The sequence below is a fragment of the Henckelia pumila genome, chromosome 4 (assembly GCF_033568475.1).
Source record: "Henckelia pumila isolate YLH828 chromosome 4, ASM3356847v2, whole genome shotgun sequence".
In the NCBI taxonomy this organism is placed as follows: domain Eukaryota; kingdom Viridiplantae; phylum Streptophyta; class Magnoliopsida; order Lamiales; family Gesneriaceae; genus Henckelia; species Henckelia pumila.
In genome coordinates this window covers 137,124,703-137,149,262 of record NC_133123.1, presented here as the reverse complement: position 1 = coordinate 137,149,262, position 24,560 = coordinate 137,124,703, and the positions used below count along the sequence as shown (strand labels likewise).

At 36.4% G+C, this 24,560-nt stretch overlaps 3 protein-coding genes across 3 annotated transcripts in view; 2 read left to right on the top strand and 1 right to left on the bottom strand.

Annotated features, from left to right (window-relative positions):
* Window positions 1–97: 97 nt before the first annotated feature.
* On the bottom strand, window positions 98–6,674 carry LOC140860079 (ABC transporter G family member 25-like). Its single transcript, XM_073262843.1, has 3 exons — window positions 6,483–6,674; window positions 5,364–6,231; window positions 98–1,101 (listed from the first exon to the last, which is right to left on the bottom strand). The coding sequence occupies exons 1-3, from the start codon at window positions 6,564–6,566 to the stop codon at window positions 98–100; spliced, it is 1,956 nt and encodes a 651-aa protein (XP_073118944.1). The 5' UTR covers window positions 6,567–6,674.
* Window positions 6,675–13,074: 6,400 nt separating this feature from the next.
* On the top strand, window positions 13,075–14,133 carry LOC140867406 (uncharacterized). The gene has a single exon (XM_073272471.1). The coding sequence runs from the start codon at window positions 13,288–13,290 to the stop codon at window positions 13,966–13,968; it is 681 nt and encodes a 226-aa protein (XP_073128572.1). The 5' UTR covers window positions 13,075–13,287; the 3' UTR covers window positions 13,969–14,133.
* A 1,451-nt stretch (window positions 14,134–15,584) lies between these two features.
* The window catches only part of LOC140861842 (uncharacterized), a 45,825-nt gene continuing 36,849 nt past the window's right edge, over window positions 15,585–24,560 (top strand). The window contains exons 1-4 of the mRNA XM_073264841.1: window positions 15,585–17,507; window positions 17,598–17,735; window positions 17,975–19,513; window positions 19,565–19,723. Of these exons, the coding sequence (XP_073120942.1) occupies window positions 15,585–17,507; window positions 17,598–17,735; window positions 17,975–19,513; window positions 19,565–19,723 (3,759 nt within the window). The remainder of the gene's footprint in view (window positions 17,508–17,597; window positions 17,736–17,974; window positions 19,514–19,564; window positions 19,724–24,560) is intronic.

Genomic DNA, 24,560 nt, shown 5'->3' with positions numbered 1-24,560 from the left:
CAAAGCTCTTTCACCTAGCTATTATGAGCCTTTCATAGCACCTTTTCAAATTCAGCTTCTCTATATATGGTAATAGTGGTATTTCACTTCTTCGGTACTAAGCTCTGAGTCGCCTCAATGCAATATAGGCTAATAATCTGTATCCCACAAACATCATCATCAATATGCTTACGCTCATTGCAGGATGGATTTGATTTCGAATGTCCTCATCAATGAATTTGCAGGTCGCTCTCTCTTGTCTTCCAGATGAGCAACCAAGGTATGTGGATATCCCTGCCCCGTCGCCATATTGAACATTGATAAGAAGCCTGTAGCTGTAGAATGTAGTGGAAACGTACTTTATCCATGACACGAAAGACGGCACTTTGTGTACATAGTACCCTCCTGTCAAAACAAATGCCAACATTGTGACAGTGACCACAGTTGAAGCCTGCTTGGCATCCATGATCAGTGCACCTAGTGCAAGGCCGAGACCCTGAGAAACGAGCACGTAACCTAGCACAACTAGAAGAGTAAGTGCAAAAGCAGAGAGCTCAGGCTTTAGCCCTGTCATCCAATATGCTATGGAGAGGAATAGTGTGGGGAGGATTAGCTCCATAGGCAAGTCTCCCGTTACCCGAGCTATAAAATAAGATGACAATGTGTACATCCCAGAAGCTCTTTCCTTCGTGAAAATGGCTCGTTCTTGAGGAAAGGCAAACACTGCATTGAAAGATGGGAAAACTCCCCAGAAAATGGCAATGAAGAAGAGAAGGCCTAGGCGATCTTGAATGTCCCGGTAATCTGAGTGCCACCACATGAAACCTGCTAGCAATGAAGCTGTGATCACTTGAAAAACTCGCAAAGAATTGAAGGTTTCAGGCTTTCTTTCCTTGAGATTTCTTTGGAGGAGAATGCTGAATTGATTGAACCATGTGGAAAGATGTCTAGTGCAGCCATAATGTTTAGTCGATTCAATCGCTCGTTCTTTGGGTACCGCATGTGGGGAATCCATGCTAGCCGATTTTGCCATTGGAGCCAATAAGTTATTGTAATAGGACACAAGGGCTTGCCTAACATTAGGCTTTTCTTTCTCACTTGCACCATCAAGCTGGCATACCCCTACGTTCACAAAAGTGGATCAAAAACTTATCAGGTAATGTTTGACAAAAGTCGTTTATATATGCACGATTTAAAAAATTCAAAATATTTGAAATTTGAAATGTCGTGCCGACGTCCCCCATCTGAGTCATGTTCAACTTGAAATGCCATTTCTGGACGCTATACGCTGGCCATGTAAACAAATTTTGCAGCAAAAACAAGTTTAAAGGCCAAAATCAAACCAAATATTGTGTTCTCAGCTAAAGTCAGGAGACTATGATACTTCAGATGCTCGAGTAAATTATATCCCAATTGACATATCCACATTCAACATATTACGCTATATGAACAACTAAAGCATGCTATTTTTGTGTTGTGATAAGACAATCAAGCAATGCCCAAGTATTCTAGCATCTGATTTCCATTCGTGAGTGGTTTGAATATATAAAATCCATTCGGCCTCTTCGCATGTCAATGGTTTATGGTTTCAACAGAAAAAGAAAGAAAGACAAAACCTATTTAATAGCACTAAAATGTATTGTTATTTTCAAAATTAAATAAATGAAATACATACTATGAATGCTGCGTATGTTCAAGCATACATCAACTATTGGGTATATAATGAGCAATAAGTAGAAGAGGGAAGATAATACAAGTTGTCCAATGGTGGTGTTGAAGTGGGGAGTCTACTCAACTCAACATTATGCCGCTTATGGATTTGGTCCACCATTACCACTTCCTTTATAATTTTTTCCAAGTTTATTTTAGTAGAAGAGAACTTCCTTTTGCATAAAAGCCTTACACGTGTTGTTCTTACTACATTTTTCAAATGTTACCAATAGAAGTGACTTGGTGCAACTCAATAAGATTGAATCTTTAAAGAATCATGAGGCACTCCAAAGTGTCCTAAGGTTATATAATGAAAGTGAATATATTAAATACCAATTCATATGCCAAAACCTACTTTTTAAGTCGCTCGATGGTATCCTAAGAAAGCAAATTCCAATATTTATCATGATCACAAACGAACTCAACTAGGCCAGCAGGAGGCAGACATTACTCAGATTAAAACCCCTCAAAATTCTGAGAGACCATAGAAGTATCACTTACCAGTGCACGATATTTTAACATAGATCGATCATTTTCATACATAGTACGTCCCGACTCCTAGCGGTGCCGTCACCCAGTCATTTTGTATGCCAAATCTAGGGCAAAGAATATGACATGGTTTGGCTTTGAATGTTGATACACATTGTCCACTCATTATGAAGAGATGAGATACATCAATATGTCGATCCAAAACAATAAAAATTGTACAAAAAATTGTACTGACGGACGTGGGAAATAAGGATGCCCACATGTTAAGGGAAGCTAGCTAGTACAATTCAATTGAAGATAATTACATTGATGTATACAAGTGCTCAAGATTACTTGTATGAATGAGATGCTGTTCTCTAGGAGAACCATAACTTGTCTCTTTCAAACTACTTCCACTACAAATATATAATGATTGGTCAACTTCATGTGTCAAGTACTTTTGATCTCAATAGATAAGACCAATAAAATATTTCGAGCTTTGCATATATATTACATGGAGTTTGGTCTCATAATATCTCGAATTAAAGAAAACATATATATATATATATATATGTGTGTCCATTCATCTAGGAAATTTGGGTAGTGCTTGGAATTGTTTCTAAAAAACACTTTTGAGTTTTTCCTTCAAAAAACTTTGTGCTCCTTAGAAGGAATCTCAAACGCTACCGTACTTCACTGGGAATCAGTTAACTTTAGATTAAAGATTCGACGGATTTCCTCTTAAAAAACACAAGAATGAGATACTTTGAGATGATTCGGTGGCTAGAGTTTGTTATGGTAAAATGGTGAAAGCTCCAATCCAAAGATGACACCAAAATCCACTTCAACATACTCCATTAAGGATTATTCAAGACAACTTTTTGATTTTAAATCAATATGTTCAAAAGATAATCAACTTTTTTTGAAGATGATAATCCAACTTAAACGACCAATTAATAAACTTTTAATTAATGCACATTTTCTCCAATTAATAGTTGGTTTCATTACGAGAATAGATGCTGAACATGTCATTTACCACAAACTATATATTATTCTCTGCCAGGGTAAAATCCAAAAAATTGAGGGGAAATATATCAAACCGAACAAATTAAATTGAGGGAAAATATATCAAACCGAACAAATTTCGAAGCAGAATTATAAATTCTTGATTGAATCCATATCCAGCAAGTTTCGCAAATCAATTCGCTTTAAATGCACTATCTTCCTTGAAATTAAGGTTCCTTTTGGATATGTAAGTTTTATAAAAATGTTTTTCAAAAACTTTTTATAAAATATTTTTAAAATTATTTTAATAATAAATATGTGGTTGGACAACTATTCTATAAAATCATTTTAACATTTCAAAAATAATAATGTTCATTTTTTCCACCTTTCTAGTGTTATTTAAAAACCATCATCGGATAACACTTTTTAAAAAATAGTTTTCAAAAATATTTTACAAAACTTTTATTCAAACACATACTTTAAGATTTTTTTTTCACTTGTAAAACACTAAAAACGTTTCTAAAGTACATGTCCTAACAAAACTTAAAATTTTTCAATCAAATCAAATCCATCAATGGAAACATGCTGGTCGAAAATCTCTGTTAATCCACGCAAACACTTACCACTCAAAACAGAAGTGAGAAGCAAAGCATGGCCCAAAAGCTCAGCAGGTAGGGGACACGTGGAGTGAGGCAAAGATTAAAAAAATTATTCCGATCCCTTTTTACTGTAGATTCATGATGTAATAAGTCATTTATGTTGTTCACTTAATATTCCCACCGAAAAGTAACCCCTTTCCATCTAAATTCTCAACAAATTAGGCCAAAAAGTATTAAATTTCCAACAACTTTAGTATTAAGAGTTCAAATGATTGGGGGCAAGACGGAGGAGAGCAGTGGTGGTGGATCCAAATATTGGAATGAGAATATGACGTTTTAAGGGGATAGATTTCATTTACTTTTTATAACTAAAAAATTATATAAAAAGTTAATTAATGTTTTTTTGTGCAAAAAGTTAATTAATGTTGGATATCTGAGATAGATTCCACTAGCCTTCAGTGATCCACAAGCCCCAGTTAATTAATGTTTTTTAATCCTCGCTAAGAATTAAGATTGAAATGATTTGAAATAATATTTTTAACTCAAAAAAATATTGACTGCCCCCGCCACAACATGCGGCTTCGAAAAAAAAAAATGTATATTGACTGAGGGTTTGATTGAAACTCGTCTCAAATGGATTTACCGAAACAATAGATGTAAATTCTTAACTTCAAATCTATTCATCCAAATGCAATCTAATATTTTTAAACTTTATTCACGAGCCATTGTTTAATCTAATATTATTTAAATCGTTAATCAATTTAATTTATTTAGACAATTAATTTACTTAAAATATATAAATTAAATTAATATAGTGTATCACAAAGCACACAAAATAATAACTTTAGTTATTTATTGATTAACTAAGCTAATTAAAATAATTGTTTACACGGTTATAAGATGATTAAATTAATAGTTAAATCAGTTATAAAATTATAAACAAAAACAAAAAAAAAAAACTTTAAAATGAAAAGAGCTAACACAATGGTATGCACCACATTCGCCACCATTCGTGTAGTCCGAATGAGCAATAAATTGGACACCATTTTGTCAAGTTAATGAGAGCTAGTGACAACATTATCTTAATATTAATTTTGCATCCAATCGTCTAAATTCATTTTCATATATGGAGACCATACATGTAAGAATAGATATAGATTATTGACTAATTGTCGGTCGAACTCAACCCATTTTGACGCTAAAGAGTTAAACAAAAACTATGCTCACAAGCAAAGTTTATAGGGTGGGCACAAGAATGCAAAAATTTAATGTCAATTTGGTGGTGAAGTAAATTTGATTTGACCCTCTCGCAACAATATCCACATACTTGTGACCCAATTGATTAAGTACTGTCATAGAGATACCGATATGTTTCAAAGTCATGAGACTTTTCTGCCGATGTCAAATACTCCAACAAATCCCAAAAAAGGCCTAAGTTTTCAGTCAGAAAATGGGTTCAAATTTATATTATGACGTTTATCTTAAGTCGTCTTACTAAATTTTATCGTACATATAGATTGGGTCGATCGATAACGAACTACCAAGAATTATTAATAGAATGTGTGGAGAGAAAATAAGGATGAGACATGGGAGAGATCGTACCGTTAGCGAGATCGAGCAGGAAATCAGCAGGATTCATGGGGAAACTGGGCGAGAACCCAATGCTTTCGAAATAGCCCATTGCTTCGCTCCCTTTCCCGAAGTATATACACCTTCCCTCCGACAGCACCAGCAAATCATCAAACATCTGGTAAGCACGGCTCGATGGCTGGTGAACCGATGTCACCACCGTCTTCCCCTTCGCCGCGAGCCCACCCAGCGTCGTCACGAGCCTGAACGCCGCCGTCGAATCCAGCCCTGAAGTGGGCTCGTCCAAGATCAACAGACTTGGGTCTACCAGCATCTCGTGCGCTATGCTCACTCTTTTTCTTTCTCCCCCTGAAATCCCGCGGATAAAACTGTTGCCGATCACCGTGTTCTCGCATTTCGACAAGCCCAGTTCGTTGATCACAGCTTCCGCGATCGAAATCTTCTCCTTTTTGGGTACGGAATTCGAGAGTCTAAGTAATGAGCAGAAAACGAGGGTCTCTCGAACTGTGAGGTGTGGGTATAGCACATCGTCTTGTGTCACGAAACCGGTTTTTTTATTGACCGGTTTCGATAACTTCCGGTTGTTGTAGAGTATACTTCCGGTAAGCCGGCCGTGTCCGTGGTGAAGCCGGCTGCCGAGTGCGTTGAGCAGTGTTGATTTGCCGCTGCCGGAGGGCCCCAGGATGGCTAAAACTTTCCCCGGTTCCGCCCAGCCGGTGATTCCATTCAAGATTGTTCTTTCTTGACGGCGGTGAATGATCTCCGCCACCGAATTCTCTAAATCAGGCGTGGGAACTCCGGTGAACATGTTTCTTATTCCTCTGGTTCTTGATTTCATGCTGCAATCAGGCAGCTTCACTTTGTATGAAACATCCGCGAACTGCACTCATTGTACAGCTCAATTAACACTGTGTAGTCTATAGAAATGAAAGGCAAAAAAAAAAAAAAAAAAAGCCAATGTCTTTTTCTTCCATCAACGTTTGAAAAAACTTTCAGATTACGGCTCAGGCATAGCTAACATCTTCATTTTACCACCAATTCAACTTTTTAATCATCAAAAAGTTCCCTAATTTATCTCTGGAATTAAAAATATGATGAACACAAATTAAGTTGGAATTAATTTGTAATTACCTTGAGAGTGATTGGAAACGAAGATTCATCATGAACAGCATGCGAGGAATTATTTTCAGTTGCTGCTTCACGAGACACCAGCATTGTTCTCTGTTTTTTTTTTTTTTTTTTTTCAGGAGAGAATGAATGCGTAAGCGCACAGGGAACGGGAAAAAGTGAAATCAAAGTTAAAAAAAGGAAGAGCGAAAAATAGTCCTGATTAATGGAACAAAGTATAGTTTGTTACTCTCTCCCCATACCCCCTTCTCCTCCTCTATTTATTCCCAATTTCTTGCCACGCCAAACTGAGACATTTGCTACGTGGCGTTCTGTCATACAGCCACGTGTATTCCTATGTGCATGCATAACGATGCATCATTTGCATTTTACATGTGACAATGTACGTACGTACATTTAATGGTGGCTGAGTTATTGACAAAAGTCAGTTTAAACCGAGAGATGATTGTCCAAATCTATATATTCTGCCGACTAACACGAGGTAACTAATAGAGATGATTGATTTTCTTGGAAGGATGGGCCATCATTTTGGACATTACTTACAATATATGCAGTGGCGCAGCCACATATATTGCCACTTAGGGCTTTAATTTAGCCTGGGTGACACAATTTTTTTTTTAAAATTTTTAATATATTAATTTTCAATAATTTTGAATTAATTTGATATTAGCCCGAATAACCCGATTTAAAAAATTAAAGTATTGAAGAACTTAAAATTTTAATCCAAATAAATTGATATTTTTGACTCCGTTATTAAATATATGCATGCTAGGGTTACAATCACTTTATGTTTTGACTGTGACACATGGATATATATAGACAACCTCAGTCATCCCAGTTCTCATCCATTACTGGATAGTCGCTTGCCCCCCTAATATTTTCTTTGGTCCAGTAAGATATTTTCCTTTTTTTCTGAAAATGGCCCGATGTGACAAATTCCATGTATCATACAAATATTTTACGCATGGTTCAGAATTTCATGGCTTCCGCGCGCTCTGAATTTCAAAGCACAGCCAAATGCATGAATTTTAAAAGTCCAGCAGCTTATGCATGTGATTGAAATTCGAATAATCCACGTGCAGGGGTTGATCCAAGAATTTTGTCGAGAGAGGACAAAGAACCAAAGATAAAAAATAGTTAATATGTTTCAATTATATAGACTTGTTTTTTCAAACTCACAAATTAAGAAAAATCATTGGAAAAATAAATTTACACACAAAATTCATATTCATCTCTCATTGGATTACGAAGACGATTTTTAAATGACATAAGGAGTGGTAAACTTTGACTTCTAAATCATTAGCTTAATTTTATGTCCATAACTTTAATTTTAAAATCTAAAAAACATACTAATATTTTGATATCAAAACTCAAGGAAGAACATCTGCCCTCTCTTACCACTTAATAGATCCGCTCATGTCCACGTCCATCCAAAAGATCATATATAGGAAAACATATATGTATCATAGTTTTTTGTGCAGTTTAGATTTCATATATATGATATATACTCATCACTATCCCTTGTAAACTTTAGATAATGTTTGGGATTATTTGTAAGAAACGTTTTTTAATCTTTATTTCACAATTTTTTTTAATATTATTTCCTTTTTCGGATGATAAAAGGACTGATTTTTATAAACATCTCACTCTCATTTATGCTTTCACCAACTTTGCAGCTGATAATTAAGGCCGTGATTATCCTCTATTTAAATCAGGGATAATTACATCATACCCATGTCGTCAAAGTTTTCAAAAAGTTATACATTAATAATTATATAATTATGGGAATCTTATGCCAATTCAACTTTAATTAAAGATATATGGTATTTATTAGGAATATTCTTTTTTTTTTTTTGAGTTGTATTCAGAATATTCTTGAATGCATGTGCAGGTGAAAATTAAGTCTATATTGTCGAGATATTGAAGCCATGCCACTTTTGAATTTTTTATTTATTTTTATTGAGAATGATATATATAAATTTTTGACGGGAGAATGATATATATATATATATATATATATACGATCACATAGTTCAGTTAATTGGCGATGGCAAAGGAAAAAGGAATTCTACGCGTTTTATATAAGCGATAAAAATTATCTTGGGCCACTAAAAATTATGCTTGCATTGTATTTGGTGTTGTATGCATGGTCCAAGCAAAACGATAAAATTTTGGTCCTACAAAATGTATATACTTTTATACAAGAGGGTTTACAAAATTCATTAAGATCAACAAAAATAATAATATTTCGTTATATAAAAAGGATGGGAAAAAAAAAAAGAAGAGGAAATCAATAATATATCAAAGCTTATTTTGAAAAAAGAATACGCTACACTTGCTTATATTCGTAAATTAGGATTCCGTGTATTTCCGTCGAAAAACCACTAACTTTTGTTTACTGGATCATCTTTCATGCATTGCAGTTTTAATTGAAACGATGGGTTTGGGCCCATAACAATGGGCTCACTCTATAGATGATCCATAAATTTGGAGATATGTAATCTTAGCCCAAGATATTCCCCCAACTCTACAACTGTTGAGCCTGACTAAAGCAATGAGACGCCCCAACTCATTAAGATTGAGTTTAGCTAAATTTATTAAAAATAACTTATAAATTTGTTGTTTTAATAGTTTATAAGTTGTCGGGTTTTATTTTATAAATAAAAGTATTTGGATAAACTTATTTTAAAAAAATTAAAGATGTTGATGTGTTTGTGTTATAAGAACTTTTTATTGTCAAAATTATCAAAAATGGTATAATACTATGAATGTATTGTAAATAGGAATATATATAAAAAATATTTTTAAATTTATTATAAATATTAAACATATATTTAAAAAATAAAACTATTTTTAATTTTAATTTAGAAAAAAATTTGATAAATTATGTACAAAAAATGGGCAGAAGGCGTGGTGAGAATTTAATAAAATATATAAGGATAATATGAAGTAAAATATCAAATAAGATATTTTCTAAAAAAATAGGGGTGAATCTAATTTTTTAAAATAAGCTTATAAGCTATCAAACAACTTATTATATGGATGAGTTTTCGGTATATCGTATAAAAAATATTGGTATGAAAAAATTTATATCGGTACCGATATCGAAAATTTGAAATTTTGGTATGGAAAAAAATTCATATTCATACCATATAGATACCGAAAAAAATTCGATATACCAAAAAAAATGTCTATATATCGAAAAACTTTCGGTACAGTATCCCGAAAAGTCGGTATTTGACTCGGTATCTCAACCTTTAAATTTATTTTGACATCTTATAAGCTGTTTGACAAAAAAAATTTCAAAAAAATTTAAATAGCTTATAAGCTATAAAACAACATATAATTTATTTTCAAGAGCTTATAAGCTCTGTCAAACTTCCTCTAATAATTAAGTCCAATAGTATTCTTGTTTTCTTTTAAAAAAAGTCCAATAATATTCCCAATAATAAAATGTAAAAATAAATAAATCTCCAATAATAATAATAATAATAATAATAATAATAATAATAATAATAATAATAATAAGAAGAAATTGCATCTATCACATATGGTTGTGATTTTAAAAATTAATGTTGATCGGATAAATTTTTTTAAAAAATATTAGTTGATTTATCTTTAATTTTTTTAAATCAACTAATTTATGATAAATCAACTAATATTTTTAAAATAAATTAACTTTTTTTTTTAAAAAACAAATGGTTATCAGTTAGATATGATTTTCAAAATTACAAAAAACTCTAGATAATGTTTCATATATCTGATAGACGAATATACTATTCGACCCAACCCATAAAATATTAATTTTTTTAAAAATTAATAAATACTGATAAATCAACTACTATTTTTAAAGTAAAGGAAATTTTTTTATAACAAACGTTATCCGGTTAACAATCATTTTCAAAATCACAAAAACTCTAGATATTGTCTCATATATCTAATAGACGAATCTCCTATTCAATCTAACTTATGAAAATATTAAATTTTTTTAATCAAAAAATATCTGATAAATCAACTAATATTTGTAAAATAATTTTTTTAAAAAAATATTGTTTTCGAGTTAGCAATCATTTTAAAATTTAATATTTTTCATAAGTTAAAATGAATAGGAGATTCGTCTATCAGATAAATGAGACATTATCTAGAGTTTTTGTGATTTTGAAAATTATTGTTAATCAATAACCTTTGTTATAAAAAAAATTCTTATTTTAAAAATATTAGTTGATTTATCAATATTTGTTAATTTTTTAAAAATTAATATTTTATGTGTTGGATCGAATAGTAGATTCGTCTATCAGATATATGAGACATTATCTAGAGTTTTTGTGATTATGAAAATCATACTTAACCGGGTAACCATTTGTTTTTTTTAAAAATAATTTATTTTAAAAATATTAGTTGATTTAAAAAAATTAAAGATAAATAAACTAATATTTTTTAAAAAAAATTATCCGATCAACATTAATTTTTAAAATCATAACCATATCTGGTATACGGATCTCCTATTTCGATTCAAAACCATAAAAAACATTTTAAAAAATTAACAAACCAAAAAAAAAAATTTCCGCTGCAGCCATTGCAGCGTCCGCTCTTTGTGATGGAGTTTTGCAGTAGTACTGCAAAACTCCACCACCCACATTACTTTTAAAAAATTATTTATTTTTAAAATTAATTATAAAAAAACCCACGATGACACGATGTATAATAATAATAAGGGAAAATTACAAATTTAGTCATTTATGTTTGTTACTTTGCGATTTTGGTTCTCTATGTTTTCACATTTCAGTTTTAGTTCTGCATGTTCTGATTTTTGGCAATTTCGGTCTTTTTTATTCAAAAATGCTTACGTGGTACTATACACGTCAGATCCACATCAGCACTGAATTGGTGCCACGTCAGCGCCACATCGGAAAAAGGACTAAAATTGCCAAAAAAATAAAGATAGCGGACTAAAACTGAAATGTGAAAACATAGAGGACCAAAATCGCAAAATAACAAATATACAGGACTAAATTTGCAATTTTCCCTAATAATAATATCCACGCATCATTATAACATTTTATTAATTTATATCGGGATTCAGTTAATGAAGGGAAATTCAAGATTTTGTAAGTTGTTTATGTTTATTTTGGATTTCAATTATGTAATTTGTCATGTTTTCGTCGGAAGCTATTAAAAATATTGAATATTGCTTATTTGTCACAGAATGTCTCTTTTGTGAGTCATGTGGTATAAATAAATCTCACGTTACATGTATTATTAAAATTCAACTAAGCAAAAATAAGGAGAAAAGATAAACCAAAACAATACACAATATTTCAAAATAGGAGTAAAAAAAGCTTTTCCTTTTGCTTATGTAGTTTTATTAACGTAGCTTTTATTATTGTCACATGAGCCACGTACAAAAGCATCGATGCCAAATAACTAAATAAACAATATTTGCTATGTTTATTGATTTCGAGAAAAAAAAAAAACCAAAACTAAAAACAAAATCCAAATTACTTGGTGAAAACTAAACTTTTAACAAGACTGTATTAATCCAAAAAAAAAAAAAAAATACAATTTCAAAGCTTATAAATTGCGTTGTTCTTAAATGGCAAAAGAGTCCGTTAACCAACCGGACAGCGGTGTTCGACCCTCGGTCTGGTTTGGTTTCTGTAAAGTTCAGTTAGGTTTTTCGGTTTCAAATGCTTGTTATCGAAAAACGGTTTGGTTTTGTTTTTCATGTATTATGGTTCGTTTTGTACATAATAATAATAATAATAATAATAATAATAATAATAATAATAATAATAATAATAGTAGTGGTGGAAAATGGATCGGAGCTAAGAAATGGGGCTACTGAACTACGTGCAAGTATTAGAAGGAATCGAAAGAGAAGACAAAAGCCTCACCCCGGCGGCCCACAAGCCATCACATGCCACACCAATTATATTGGCCACAAATAAAGCAGAGGCTCTCCAGTTTTTGCCCCCTTTATGCCCGATATCGATTAACATATATATCAATGTCCACAGATTTTGGATATATATATATATATATAATTCTTCGCAACTTTTTATATATTAACTAGTGAACACTTTTTATACCACTACTACGAAATATTTGGCTTAACTGTGACGAAATCTTGACGTGCGTGCTAGGGCAAAATCAAATTTTTTTTTATGCATAACTAATATTATTTTTGAAAATAAATAAATTAATTGGAATTTTGGGCCTCCTGTGTGTGTGTGTATAGATATAGATAGAAATCACAAACACAAACATCATATATATCTGTGTACTAAGGTAACATCCACATCGCGCATACGCACCCCACTTTGCAACCACTTATCTCAAATTCATCATTTACTCTTGTTTCTATCCCTTTCATTATTATTGTTATATTATTTGGAATCGTTTTATCAGTTTAATTATCCCTACTATTCTTTCTTTTTCATTCCTACTCACCACAATTTTAATAATCTCATCTGTTTACAATCATTGTCTAATATTATTTATTCATAGCAATTAATAATAGTAAGAGTTATATTATATCTATATATACAACAAGGGGTTACACACACGGCTACACATTCCTATTGAGAATATATATTACAAAATCACTCTAAATATATTTTAATTTAGAAAATAAATTTAGGCACGTAGTTTTGTAACCTCGGAAGAGATTATAACTCACACTAGCCCTAGCTCCTTGTATATAGCATTTCCTTAATAATAGTAATATATATAGTAGAAAGAAACTCACATATATATTCGGCCATATGGTACACGAAAAGGGTATGATACAAAACCAAATTATCAAAGCATGCTCTCTACTTCCCACTCCTCAAGAGCAATGAGTACTACAAGGCAAGCTCAAACCCTCCCAAATGAGGAAGAATCTCTCCATTCCTCCTCAAGAATCCGGCAGACCCCTCGCCGGACACTTATGTTGCCACCACTATCACCGTCGGATTCGTCGGACTCGTCCATCGAATCATCAATATCATTGTCTCTCAATGAAGAAAACTCTCCTTTTAGCCCAACCACACCTCTCAAATTGATCGATGGAGTCCCATTCGCTTGGGAACAAATCCCCGGCATGCCCAAACGTCAGGGCTCGATAAAGAAAGAGCCCTCCGGGCGGCGTATCCTCCCCTTGCCGCCGGCCGGAAATTCCAACTCCAACTCGAACTCCAAGAAACTGAGCAACCAAGACGAGATATCTCCCAAGAAGCATCAAACTAGCGGTACTAGGACGTCGTTGAAAAGGGATCCCTTTTTTGCGGCGCTAGTGGCATGTTCCAAGGATGAACGTGACCATGACACATATTTTGGTAGCATTTGGAAGGGAAGATCCAAGATTTCAAGGTCTTTGAGTGATGGATTTGGATTCATGAATATGCAGACTTCTTGCAAGAGATCTTGTGCCATTTCGGAATCAATTGTTTATCTTTCTAAATCAAGCCCTTATCATTACAATCTTCTCAATCGTCGCCCGAATTGAGTTTTCTAGAGCAAGCTAATCAACTAGTACTTCAATGTTGTCTCTATCATGCATGTACAAGTTTTATTTACTTTCTAGTAATATTTCTTGTGTAATAAGCAGTATTTTCTTCAATTTTAGTACTCTCTTGTAAAAATGGTAACGTGGAGAGACAAGGCAAGCTGTCCCAAGAGGTATGCATATTATTGTATCATATTCAATAATTTAAATCAATTATTAAAAAATGTTGATTGTTAAAATTATATATATATATATTAGTCGAGTACTTGTATAATTTTTTATGCAAGAATCGTCGTACGTGTGATATATATATTATGTATATGTGTACTGAGACCTATCGTCTTAATCTTAATTTCCGTATAGCATGTGATATGGTATTTGGAAGTATACAAAAACCCATGTGAGAGCAATTAGTTTAACATTGAAAATTGGACCACCACGCATTATTATCGCGATATAATATTAATATATATCTTATATATTTTTGCATTGAAATGTGTATATACGATCGAGGGCTGCATCATAATTCTATATATAATGAGACCTGATTTAATTTGCTTGGATATACGGTGCTATGTCATTATACATGCATGCGTTAACTCTGTTTTTTTGTAAAGTTCAAAAATATTGTTAAAGACATTCAAGCTAGAATCTAATTAACTAACGCATTATCAAAAGCAAATTTAGTATATTGTTTCTTATAAATTACGCCAATTGTAAATGCATTTTTAATTTATGTGTACGATAGATATATATATATATATATATATATATATATATATATATATATATATATATATATATATATATATATATACATATATATTGATATCCTAGTAGGATACCCCGGGTGGCCAAAACCCCGGGTGGTACCCTGCAAGCCGGGTGGTCGGAACAGCGGAGCAGGTCCTAACCCGACTATCTTTTGGGAGTGTGGTGATATCCTAGTAGGATACCCCGGGTGGCCAAAATCTCGGGTGGTACCCTGCAAGCCGGGTGGTCGGGACAACGGAGCAGATCCTAGCCCGACTATCTTTAGGAAGTGTGATGATATCCTAGTAGGATACCCCGGGTGGCCAAAACCCCGGGTGGTACCCTGCAAGCTGGGTGGTCGGGACAGCGGAGCAGGTCCTAGCTCGACTATCTTTAGGGTGTGGTGATATAACCCGGGGAGTATAAGCACTCGGGAGACCCCGGGAGGTCCGGGTGGCTAGGAAACAGCCACGTCTGCTTAGAGTGTGCCAGGAGCAAATCCCCGACCAAATCATTATGGACCATGCTCTAACGGAGTGGGCTTTTTCCTGGAGCTACGGATGTCTAAATCACACATGATGGCCGTCCCATCACCTAAAAGCCGTCAGTCAGCCCATACCCAGTAATCATTGAAAGCCCAAGGGGGCCATTATAAAAGCAAGAGAGGACTCACTCTCTGAAGTACAATAATTCACCTATCTTTTCCGTCCGGAAGTTTTCTCACCCCCGGGTAGTCATTTTGTGATAATCGCATCATTGGCGCCGTCTGTGGGAAAGTGAGTTTAAGGCGTAGATATGACCATCATCGATGATCCTGAAAGCTCTCGTCGAGCAGTGGCGCAATCCAGGAGCAAATGAACACTATGGTGGACGCGGCTGTACAAAGAATCATGACGATACAACAAGGAGAAAAGGAGGGCCAAAGGAAGGATAATGAAAAAGAAGTAGAAGGGGAAGAAGAGCCAGGACCGAGGCCCGAGAAAGAGAAGAGTAAAGGCATACACGTGGAGGATGAGGGAAATTCACATGCAGGATCGGCAAATGTCACCATGGCAGGGGAGCTGGAAATGTTGAAACAAAAAATACAAAAACTGGAGAATACTGACCCGCGGGAATCTTCGCGGGTCAAAAGTTTGGGCTGTCCCTTCTCTCCGAAAATCATTGGGGAGCCATTGCCAGTTTATTTCAAGTCCGCCAAAATCAAAGAGTATGATGGCAGTGCTGATCCCGAGGAGCATGTAACCCGGTTTGAGAACGTGGCAATGTTGCATTGTTATGGTGATCAAATCAAGTGCAAGGTATTTCTAACTACCTTGGTGGACTCCGCCCAGAGATGGTTCGAAAATCTGGAAGAAGGAAGCATTAAGACTTTCAAAGAATTCCGGGAGGTCTTTTTGCAACACTTCACCAGCAGCAAGCGATACAAGAAAACCACTCTCAGCCTCTTCGAGATAAAGCAGCTAAACGAGGAGTCTCTAAGAGCTTATATTAAAAAGTTCAATAGAGTGGTCCTGGAAGTGCCTGCATGTGCACCTGAAACCAAAATCACTGCTTTCACGCAAGGGCTTAGAGAAGGAGAATTCTTCCGGTCTTTGGTCAAGAGGGCCCCCTGGTACTTCGAGGACCTCTTGGCTCGAGCCGAGAAATATATCAATATGGAGGAGGTCCAGCGACAAAAGAGGGAGAAGGACAGGAGGGAAGAGCAAAAGGAGAAAGGAAACCAGGGTAGTCAAGGAAGAAGAAGGCAGGATCAACCGGGGAGGCTTGCTGCTTTTGCTCATCACAGGGTAGCCCGGGATCGGGAAATCCACTTGTGTGAGGAGAATGTCCAGCTGTTGCCTCCAAAAAGGCCGGGAAAATACTGTTCGATACACCGGGTTAACACACACAACACTAGCGAGTGTCGGAGGCTCATCGTGGAGCCAGGACAGCCTGTGCCCGAGGAAACAAAGCATGTGGAGAAAAAGCAAAGGGGACGCCCCTGGGTACCCCGGTTTGACATCTCGCGAGACAATAGGCCAGACCCCCCAAAAGCCCGGGAGGTAACGTCACGGGGGCCTGACAAAGGACCCCAAGAGGGATCTTCCAAAGGGGTGATCAACATGATTTCGGGAGGATCCACTGATGGGGACTCTAACAGGGCGCGAAAATCTTGGAGCAAAAGAGAAGTCCTGGGAATCGAGGCCCGGAGACCAGACCCCTACCCGGTCATTACATTTGGGATTGAGGATCTGGAGGGAGTGTCTCTACCCCACAACGATGCTTTACTCATCCGAGCGCAGGTGGCTAATTATGACATAAGAAAGGTGTTCGTGGATTTGGGAAGTTCTGTGAATGTCATTTTCCAGGATGCATTCGAACAAATGGACTTGTGGAGATGTGAGGTTAACCCCGTAAAAACATCCCTGCATGAATTTGCAGGACATACCATTCGGCCCAAAGGAGAAGTGCGGTTGCCTATTACGTTAGGATCGGGCGATACAAAGAAGACTGTCATGGCCCTCTTCACAGTGGTGGAGGCCCCCTCTTCCTACAATATTATACTAGGAAGGCCGGCCTTAAATGCCTTTAGGGTTGTGGCTTCTGTTTACCACCAAAAGATCAAATTCCCGGTGGGGGATCGGGTGGGCGAAGTAAAGGGAGATCAGCACTTCTCTCGACGGTGTTATGCGGACACCATCCAGGTGGATAACAAGAGGGCACGAAGGACGGAATGGAGGGATGGTTCCAGACAGGAAGAGGTGTGCACGGTAGGAGAAGTAAAAGAAGAGTATGAGGAGGTGAAGGTAGTGCCTGGACAGCGGGGGAGGATCGCCCGGGTGGCTTGGGGTATGGAGCCTGCTTTGGCTGAGCAATTAAAGACCTGCCTGGCCTAGAACGCGGATGTGTTTGCCTGGTCTCCTAAGGAGCTAACTGGAGTCCCGGCCCATTTGGCAGAGCATAGGCTAAATATCCTCCCAGGATCCCGGCCTGTCAGACAAAAGAAGAGACACTTTGGGGCAGAAAAAGACAAGGTCATTCCTGAGCAAGTCCGAGAACTGCTGAAGCAGGGCACATCAAGGAGGTACAGTTTCCTACTTGGTTATCTAACGTAGTGCTGGTACCCAAAAGTACAGGGAAGTTGAGAATGTGTATGGATTTCCGAGACTTAAACAAAGCCTGCCCCAAGGAATGCTATCCCCTGCCCCGGATTGATCAGTTAGTAGATTCTACCTCTGGTTATCAGCTGCTTTGCTTTATGGATGTGTACCAGGGATACCATCAAATTCCCCTGGCTAGGGAGGATCAGGATAAGGTCAGTTTTGTTACGTCAGGGGGAACGTTTTGTTATGTGGTTATGCCTTTTGGGTTAAAAAATGCAGGAGCCACCTATCAAAGGATGATGGATAGAGTTTTTCAAAATCAATTGGGCCGGAATGTGGAGGTGTATGTGGATGATATTCTGGTGAAATCCAGGACCCAGGACCACTTTATTCCTGACTTGGAGGAAACCTTTGGTACCTTGCGAAGGTACGGGGTAAATCTTAACCCGGCTAAGTGCATGTTCGGAGTGAAAAGCGGGAAGTTCTTGGGATTTGTAGTGACCGAGAGAGGAATAGAGGTAAACCCGGAGAAAGTAAAAATCCTGAGGGAGATGCCGTCACCATCCTCCATTAAGGAAATGCAGCGATTGACTGGAAGAGTCACGGCCCTGTCTCGTTTCATTGCTCGGTCTGCCCATCGGAGTCATCCTTTCTTTCAGGTGTTGAGGAAGGCTCAGAGGTTTGGATGGAGTGAGGATTGTGAACGGGCTTTCCAGGAATTAAAGGAGCACCTGGCAAATCTGCCCATCCTGGTTAAGCCCGAACCAGGGGAGAGATTGTGGGTTTATATCTCTACGACAGAGTTTGCTGTGAGCACGCTGTTAATAAAGGAAGAGGGAGGAGATCAAAAGCCAGTTTATTATGTAAGTCACGCTCTGAAGGGGCCCGAGACCCGATACAGCGAAATGGAAAAGATGGCCCTGGCCCTTATTTTGACTGCCCGGAAGCTCCGACCTTACTTCCTGTCGCATCCGGTCACTGTCCTGATTAATAGCCCCTTGGGCCGGGTGATGACTCAGCCGGATGCTTCAGGTCGATTGGTCAAGTGGGCACTAGAGTTGGGAGAATATGATGTAGAATACAAGCCTCGGGCGGCTATTAAGGCACAAGCTTTGTCTGACTTTCTGACCGAGGTAATCACCTTTGGTCAGGAGGAGGTGTGGAGAGTTTTTGTGGACGGAGCCAGCGGTTTGGAAGGGAGCGGGGTGGGAGTAATCCTCTTTTCTCCCACTCAGGAGAAGACTAAGGTTGCAATAAGATTATCCTCTTTTAGATCTAATAACGAAGCAGAGTATGAGGCGGTGGTCGCAGGTTTGAAGTTGGCCCGGGAGGCAGGAGCAGGGCATGTGATTGTGTATTCAGATTTCCAACTGGTAGTGCAACAAGTACAGGGGGCATTTAGCATCAGGGAGAAGAGATTAGAAGAGTACGTGGGGCTTATCAAACAGCAAGGAGAGGAATTTTCTAGCTGGAGCATTGAACAAATTCCCAGGGAGCATAATGCTGAGGCGGACGTCCTAGCCCGGATGGCATCATCCCTGACTAGTATTGATAGCCGGGAGGTGATACAGCAGTCCGGATCGGTGATGACCATAGAGGGAAAAGCAGAGGAGACCGAGGAAGAATCCCGGATGACTCCCCTCACCAAGTACCTGCAAACGGGGGTCCTTCCTGGGGATGAGGCACACGCCCGGAAGCTCAAGAGGCAGGTAACTCGATTTACCCTGGTTAACGAAAAATTGTACCGACGGTCCTTTCAGGGTCCTTTGCTAAGGTGTCTAGCCAGGGAAGAAGTGGGTTATGTGCTTCAGGAAATACATGAAGGCTGCTGTGGCGATCACGGAGGGGTACTGAGCCTGGCCCGGTGTACTTTGCTAGCAGGATACTGGTGGCCCACCTTGCAACAGGATGCCCGGCAGGTAGTTAAAACATGTGAAGGGTGTCAAAGGTTTGGGAACTTCTCTCGAAAACCAGCGGCAGAGTTACAGACAGTATGGGTGTGGGGACCCGGGTTGTTAATCTCATCTTAGGGCAATTAACGATTAATAGACAATTAATCGAACAATAAAAGAATATTCAAACCAAGAGCAACCAAAATAAATTTTTTTTTTAAAGAAGGCCCCTCGCTCGATCGGGTAAACCTTACCGATCGAGCGAGCACAAAGTAAAAACCCTCGGGTATGCAAACATATGGCCTCGCTCGATCGGTTAAACTCTACCGATCGAGCGGGCAGAAAAATCGACTTCTCTGTTTTGGACAAAATGGGCCTCGCTCGATCGGTTACATTCTACCGATCGAGCGGGCATACCCTGCTCCAAAACTGCAGCTGTTCAACTTCTGAATTTGCTGCTATCTTGGTGCCCTTCAATCTTTAACATGCTGCTAAAACAATAAACATGCATTGATAAATAAATCCTAGCATCTAAATACATCAACTCATGAATATAAACTAGGATTTACAGAAACATGTACAAGATGCCTTGTCTTCTAACATATTTATATACAATACATATCAGCTGCTTAAAACCCAAATCACCACATGCTATCTCTCTTCTCAAGCTATCCAAGCCAACTCTAGCTTGATCATGCCCCAATCTGATGCAATGCACACATACAAACAAAGCAATAGCCGGATAACTCCGGTGAGAATAAATCTCAGTATGAAAGACATGCATATACATCATTAATGCATATGAAATCTATATGCCATAAAACTCTAAAATCATAAAACATGTAATAACATGTAGATCATAGAATCATCATCTATTCTTAAATTCTTAAAGCATAACGATTCATCTACAACAATAGCACACATTCATATCTAGAATAGCGTATTACAACATGCTAGCATTTATAACTTCATAATCTAAACCATAGAAAACTCTAGGTTAATGCATAAATGCAATGCATGTGCCAAGGAATAGGCTATCAAATCTGATACCAATAAGCTTAGTTCTTGGGATCCCGGGGAATAAAATCTTTAACTAACCACCGACTCTCCCAATCGAGGTGGTGTTAAATATCTCAATTTCCCTGACTTTGGTGCAACTATAGTGAGTCATCTAGCTCTGGATATAAATCTATATTCCGTGCCATGAGTCATCTGACTCTGGAAGTAAATCTACATTCCATGCCACTCAACTACAGTTCTCCAAACGTTATATGCACTCTAGGCCATTCTGCCCTCTGTGCTATTCAAGGTAGGGTTCAAGATGAATGCAACATAATCTGTATGCATTAATCAAATAAATACTGATAAACATCTTGAACACATAAGTCAATATTCATAGCAACAAAAGCAAGTAAATCACATAAGAGCACTTAAACAACTAAGTATGTGATTTCAGGATAACTCGAAAACCACCACGTTCTCGAGTTGTTCTACCTGGCAAGAATAATGTCAACTCATACCTTTCATCGCGATTCAAACCTCTTGAATCTGTTGCCAATGCTGATCATCTCAACGCTAGTCAAATCGGTCATACAATGCTGTTCATTTCAATCAGTGCTACTTGAAGGTAGTTTTGCTTCAACTTCAACACCTCAAGTCATTCGAACTCGAACTCGTCGATTCGACTTCGATAATCTTCAATTCAAATCTGAAATAGATTATAACATATCTAAACATCAATTTCCAATCTGAATCGATGTTTCTTGAAAGCTTATACATTACAAATCTTGCTAATACAATCGAAATTCAAACCGACGTCGCAACTATTCGAGTCCGATAAATCTTTCGATTCAAATATCATTATATCTTCATTCGCAACATAATTACATAGTCAATTCATCCACAATAACTTGAAGATGAGCTCTAAACCTTTAGAATGCATAGCAATTCAAAATCTTGAACCGGCGGCGTAACGATACGATTTCGATCTTTCCAAAAGCTTAAACATCATCTTGTTAATCATGTAAACTCAATATCATCACCAATTCAATAGAATAATCTCGAAATCATCAGCCTCATAAATTCAGAATTTCGAAAATTCTTTTAAAATTCCAAAACATGTCCAAACGACGATCTTTTCTCGATCCGTCTTAGATATGCTATCGTCGTATATGCTAGAACATGTTTATACAATCAAATCGTAATTCTAACAACAACTTAAAATTCAAACATGGTAGAGTTTCATAAAACTTACGTCAAAACGTAGTACTCGGAGCTGTGATCGCAAATATACGATCAATCGGAAATTCTACCGGGCGGATCAAAAGATATTGGAGTTTAAAAGGATAAAAGTGACTTGGAAAGGTTTTCTGATTTTCTCCCCTGATGATTCACGTGAATTATGCTGAAACAAAGATGGAATAAGATATATATATTGACCTATTTACAGTTTAGTCCCTGAATTCTTCAATAATTGCAATTTGGTCCTCGACCAATCTTTTAATTCAATTTCAATCCTAAATAATTTAAAAATAATAGAATTTAATTCTAAACTCTAAATATTCTCAAATTAAATATTCTTGGATTAAAATTAAATCATTTCGGACCTTATCGCATTTTAGTCCTTGAACTACTCAATATTTGCAAATGGGTCCTTGCTCGGATTTCATCCTTAAATTAAATCCTTGATATTTATCATCTTGGAATTCACATCTTAAATTCCATAAATATAAATTGCAAATATTTTTAATCTTTTAATTTAAGAATTCCGGATATTAAAATCTTAAAATCCGAAATCCTCAAATTAAATATTTCTGACCCGAAATTGAAATCTCTAATTTTCATAAATTCTTAAATTCATATTTTCTCTCTTATTCGGAATTTAAATCTTTAATTCCGTAATTAAGAACTTAATATTTTCGGGCCTTACAATTCCTCCCCTCTAAGGAATGATTTCGTTCTCGAAATCGCATTCGATCTTACTGCTGATTCTCGTAAACTGTATAGTTGACTAAATTAATACTGACTTCAATTCTCTGAGCTTTTGATATCTATTCTGATATCTTCTCTTCTATCGTATCTTAATCTTCTTTCTGATTGCTTCTGCAATACATATAATCACTGAGTCAACTTATATCTAAGTTGCTCTTTCTCGTGATCTAACTCTGCAGTAGTTAGTCTGTCTTGCTTACCATCTTATCGACTTCTGTTGTATCTGAATTGAATGCACATAAATACTCTAGCTGATATTCTTCAGCCAATGCATATGGATAACAATTCATCTATCTGACAATTCACGATTGATGATTAATCAACTCGCTAGATCACATACTCATAGCTTCTAAAATCTCTTTCTGAACCTAATGATGCTTGGGAAAATTTTCTTTTCTGATCATTATGTTCAGGCTTCAACTCTCTATCGGTTACTCATCTACTCATTCTGTCTATGCTGTTCTGTTCTTATTCTGTTCAAAGCCATCTTCACATTCGCTATCATTTCGTGACTCATAGCTGGTCTGATAGCTGATATTTCTGAAATTTTATTTCAATATAAAGACAATTTTGTGTTTCTGATCAATCAATCATCAAAATACTGTCTTTATATCTATCAAATAGCTGTCACAGGAATCATAGTAATCAAGTGGCAAATAATCAATCAATTAGTACCGAATCTAGTACTATCGTTCTGAGAATATCCTTGAAAATCTGGATAATCACATCTGATAGTCCACTAATCAGAGGATGGTATAATGAAATCTCATACAACCAAACACTCAGAACATCTGACAATCAATGCCACAATCTAGAAAACAAATCTAAAGTCTCTATCTTGATAATAGATTTCAATAATTCCTGTAATCGAATCCTCTTGCTGAATGCATAACCAATATCGCTTTCTGTTTGTATCATATCTAATACAACATAATTCATGAGTCTCTCGAAATCTACTACACTCTAAATCGTAAAATCATGAAGATTCGAGTAGATTCGAACCAAAGTCGTTCAAAAAGTTGATCTGATTTCAACTCTTATGTAACTAATCTGTTACAGAAACCACTTGGGTTCTTCTTTTCTGCTTCTTTTGCTGGAATTTTTGTATTGGTAATGTCAAGTCTATCGTATCTGCTTTCATTTCTTTCACCAATACTCATCTCCAAATAAAGACTTCATGTAACTCATACATGTTTAGACAGCTGAATGGATATTAAATCTGTTGTCATATGCTTCTTTCAGAATCTGATATTCCATATCTAGAATATCTGACATAATCAAACGATTATTCACCACAAACATTCATCTGTTCTGCTCTGCCGTCTTATCTCTTATCTTAATCTAGAGTTCTCAATAAATCTGTTGCTTTTATCTGTCCAAACTAATTCGAGTTTAGCTTGGATCACAACAATTCTGATTGTTTAAGTATCTGCCAAGCATAAACATTCAACAAGTACAGATCTGTACCCAATAAATCCAGCAATTAGCTAAAACCCAAAAATCTTGCTAATATTCTGAATCTGAATTTCTATCAGTTACGAGCCAAATACTTCAAGATACACTGAATAAATACATCAAATAATCAAAATTCTCAAATCTCAGCTCAAAGGAACTTGCTCAAATCAAGATCATCCAAAATTACATATTCTGAATGATAAAATCTGCTAAGTGATACCATATCACTTGCATTTCAAAACTCAATGCAAATGAATCAAAACAGACTCTAGCAAAGGAATAAGAGTCAATCAAAATCGACCGAGATCGAATACAAAAACCTCAGAATCGATAGCAAGGAATTCAAAAATCATGATTTCTATGATGGAATAGCTTCAGCAAAATTGAAGAAAAAGCTCAACTGTAACTGATTTTTCTT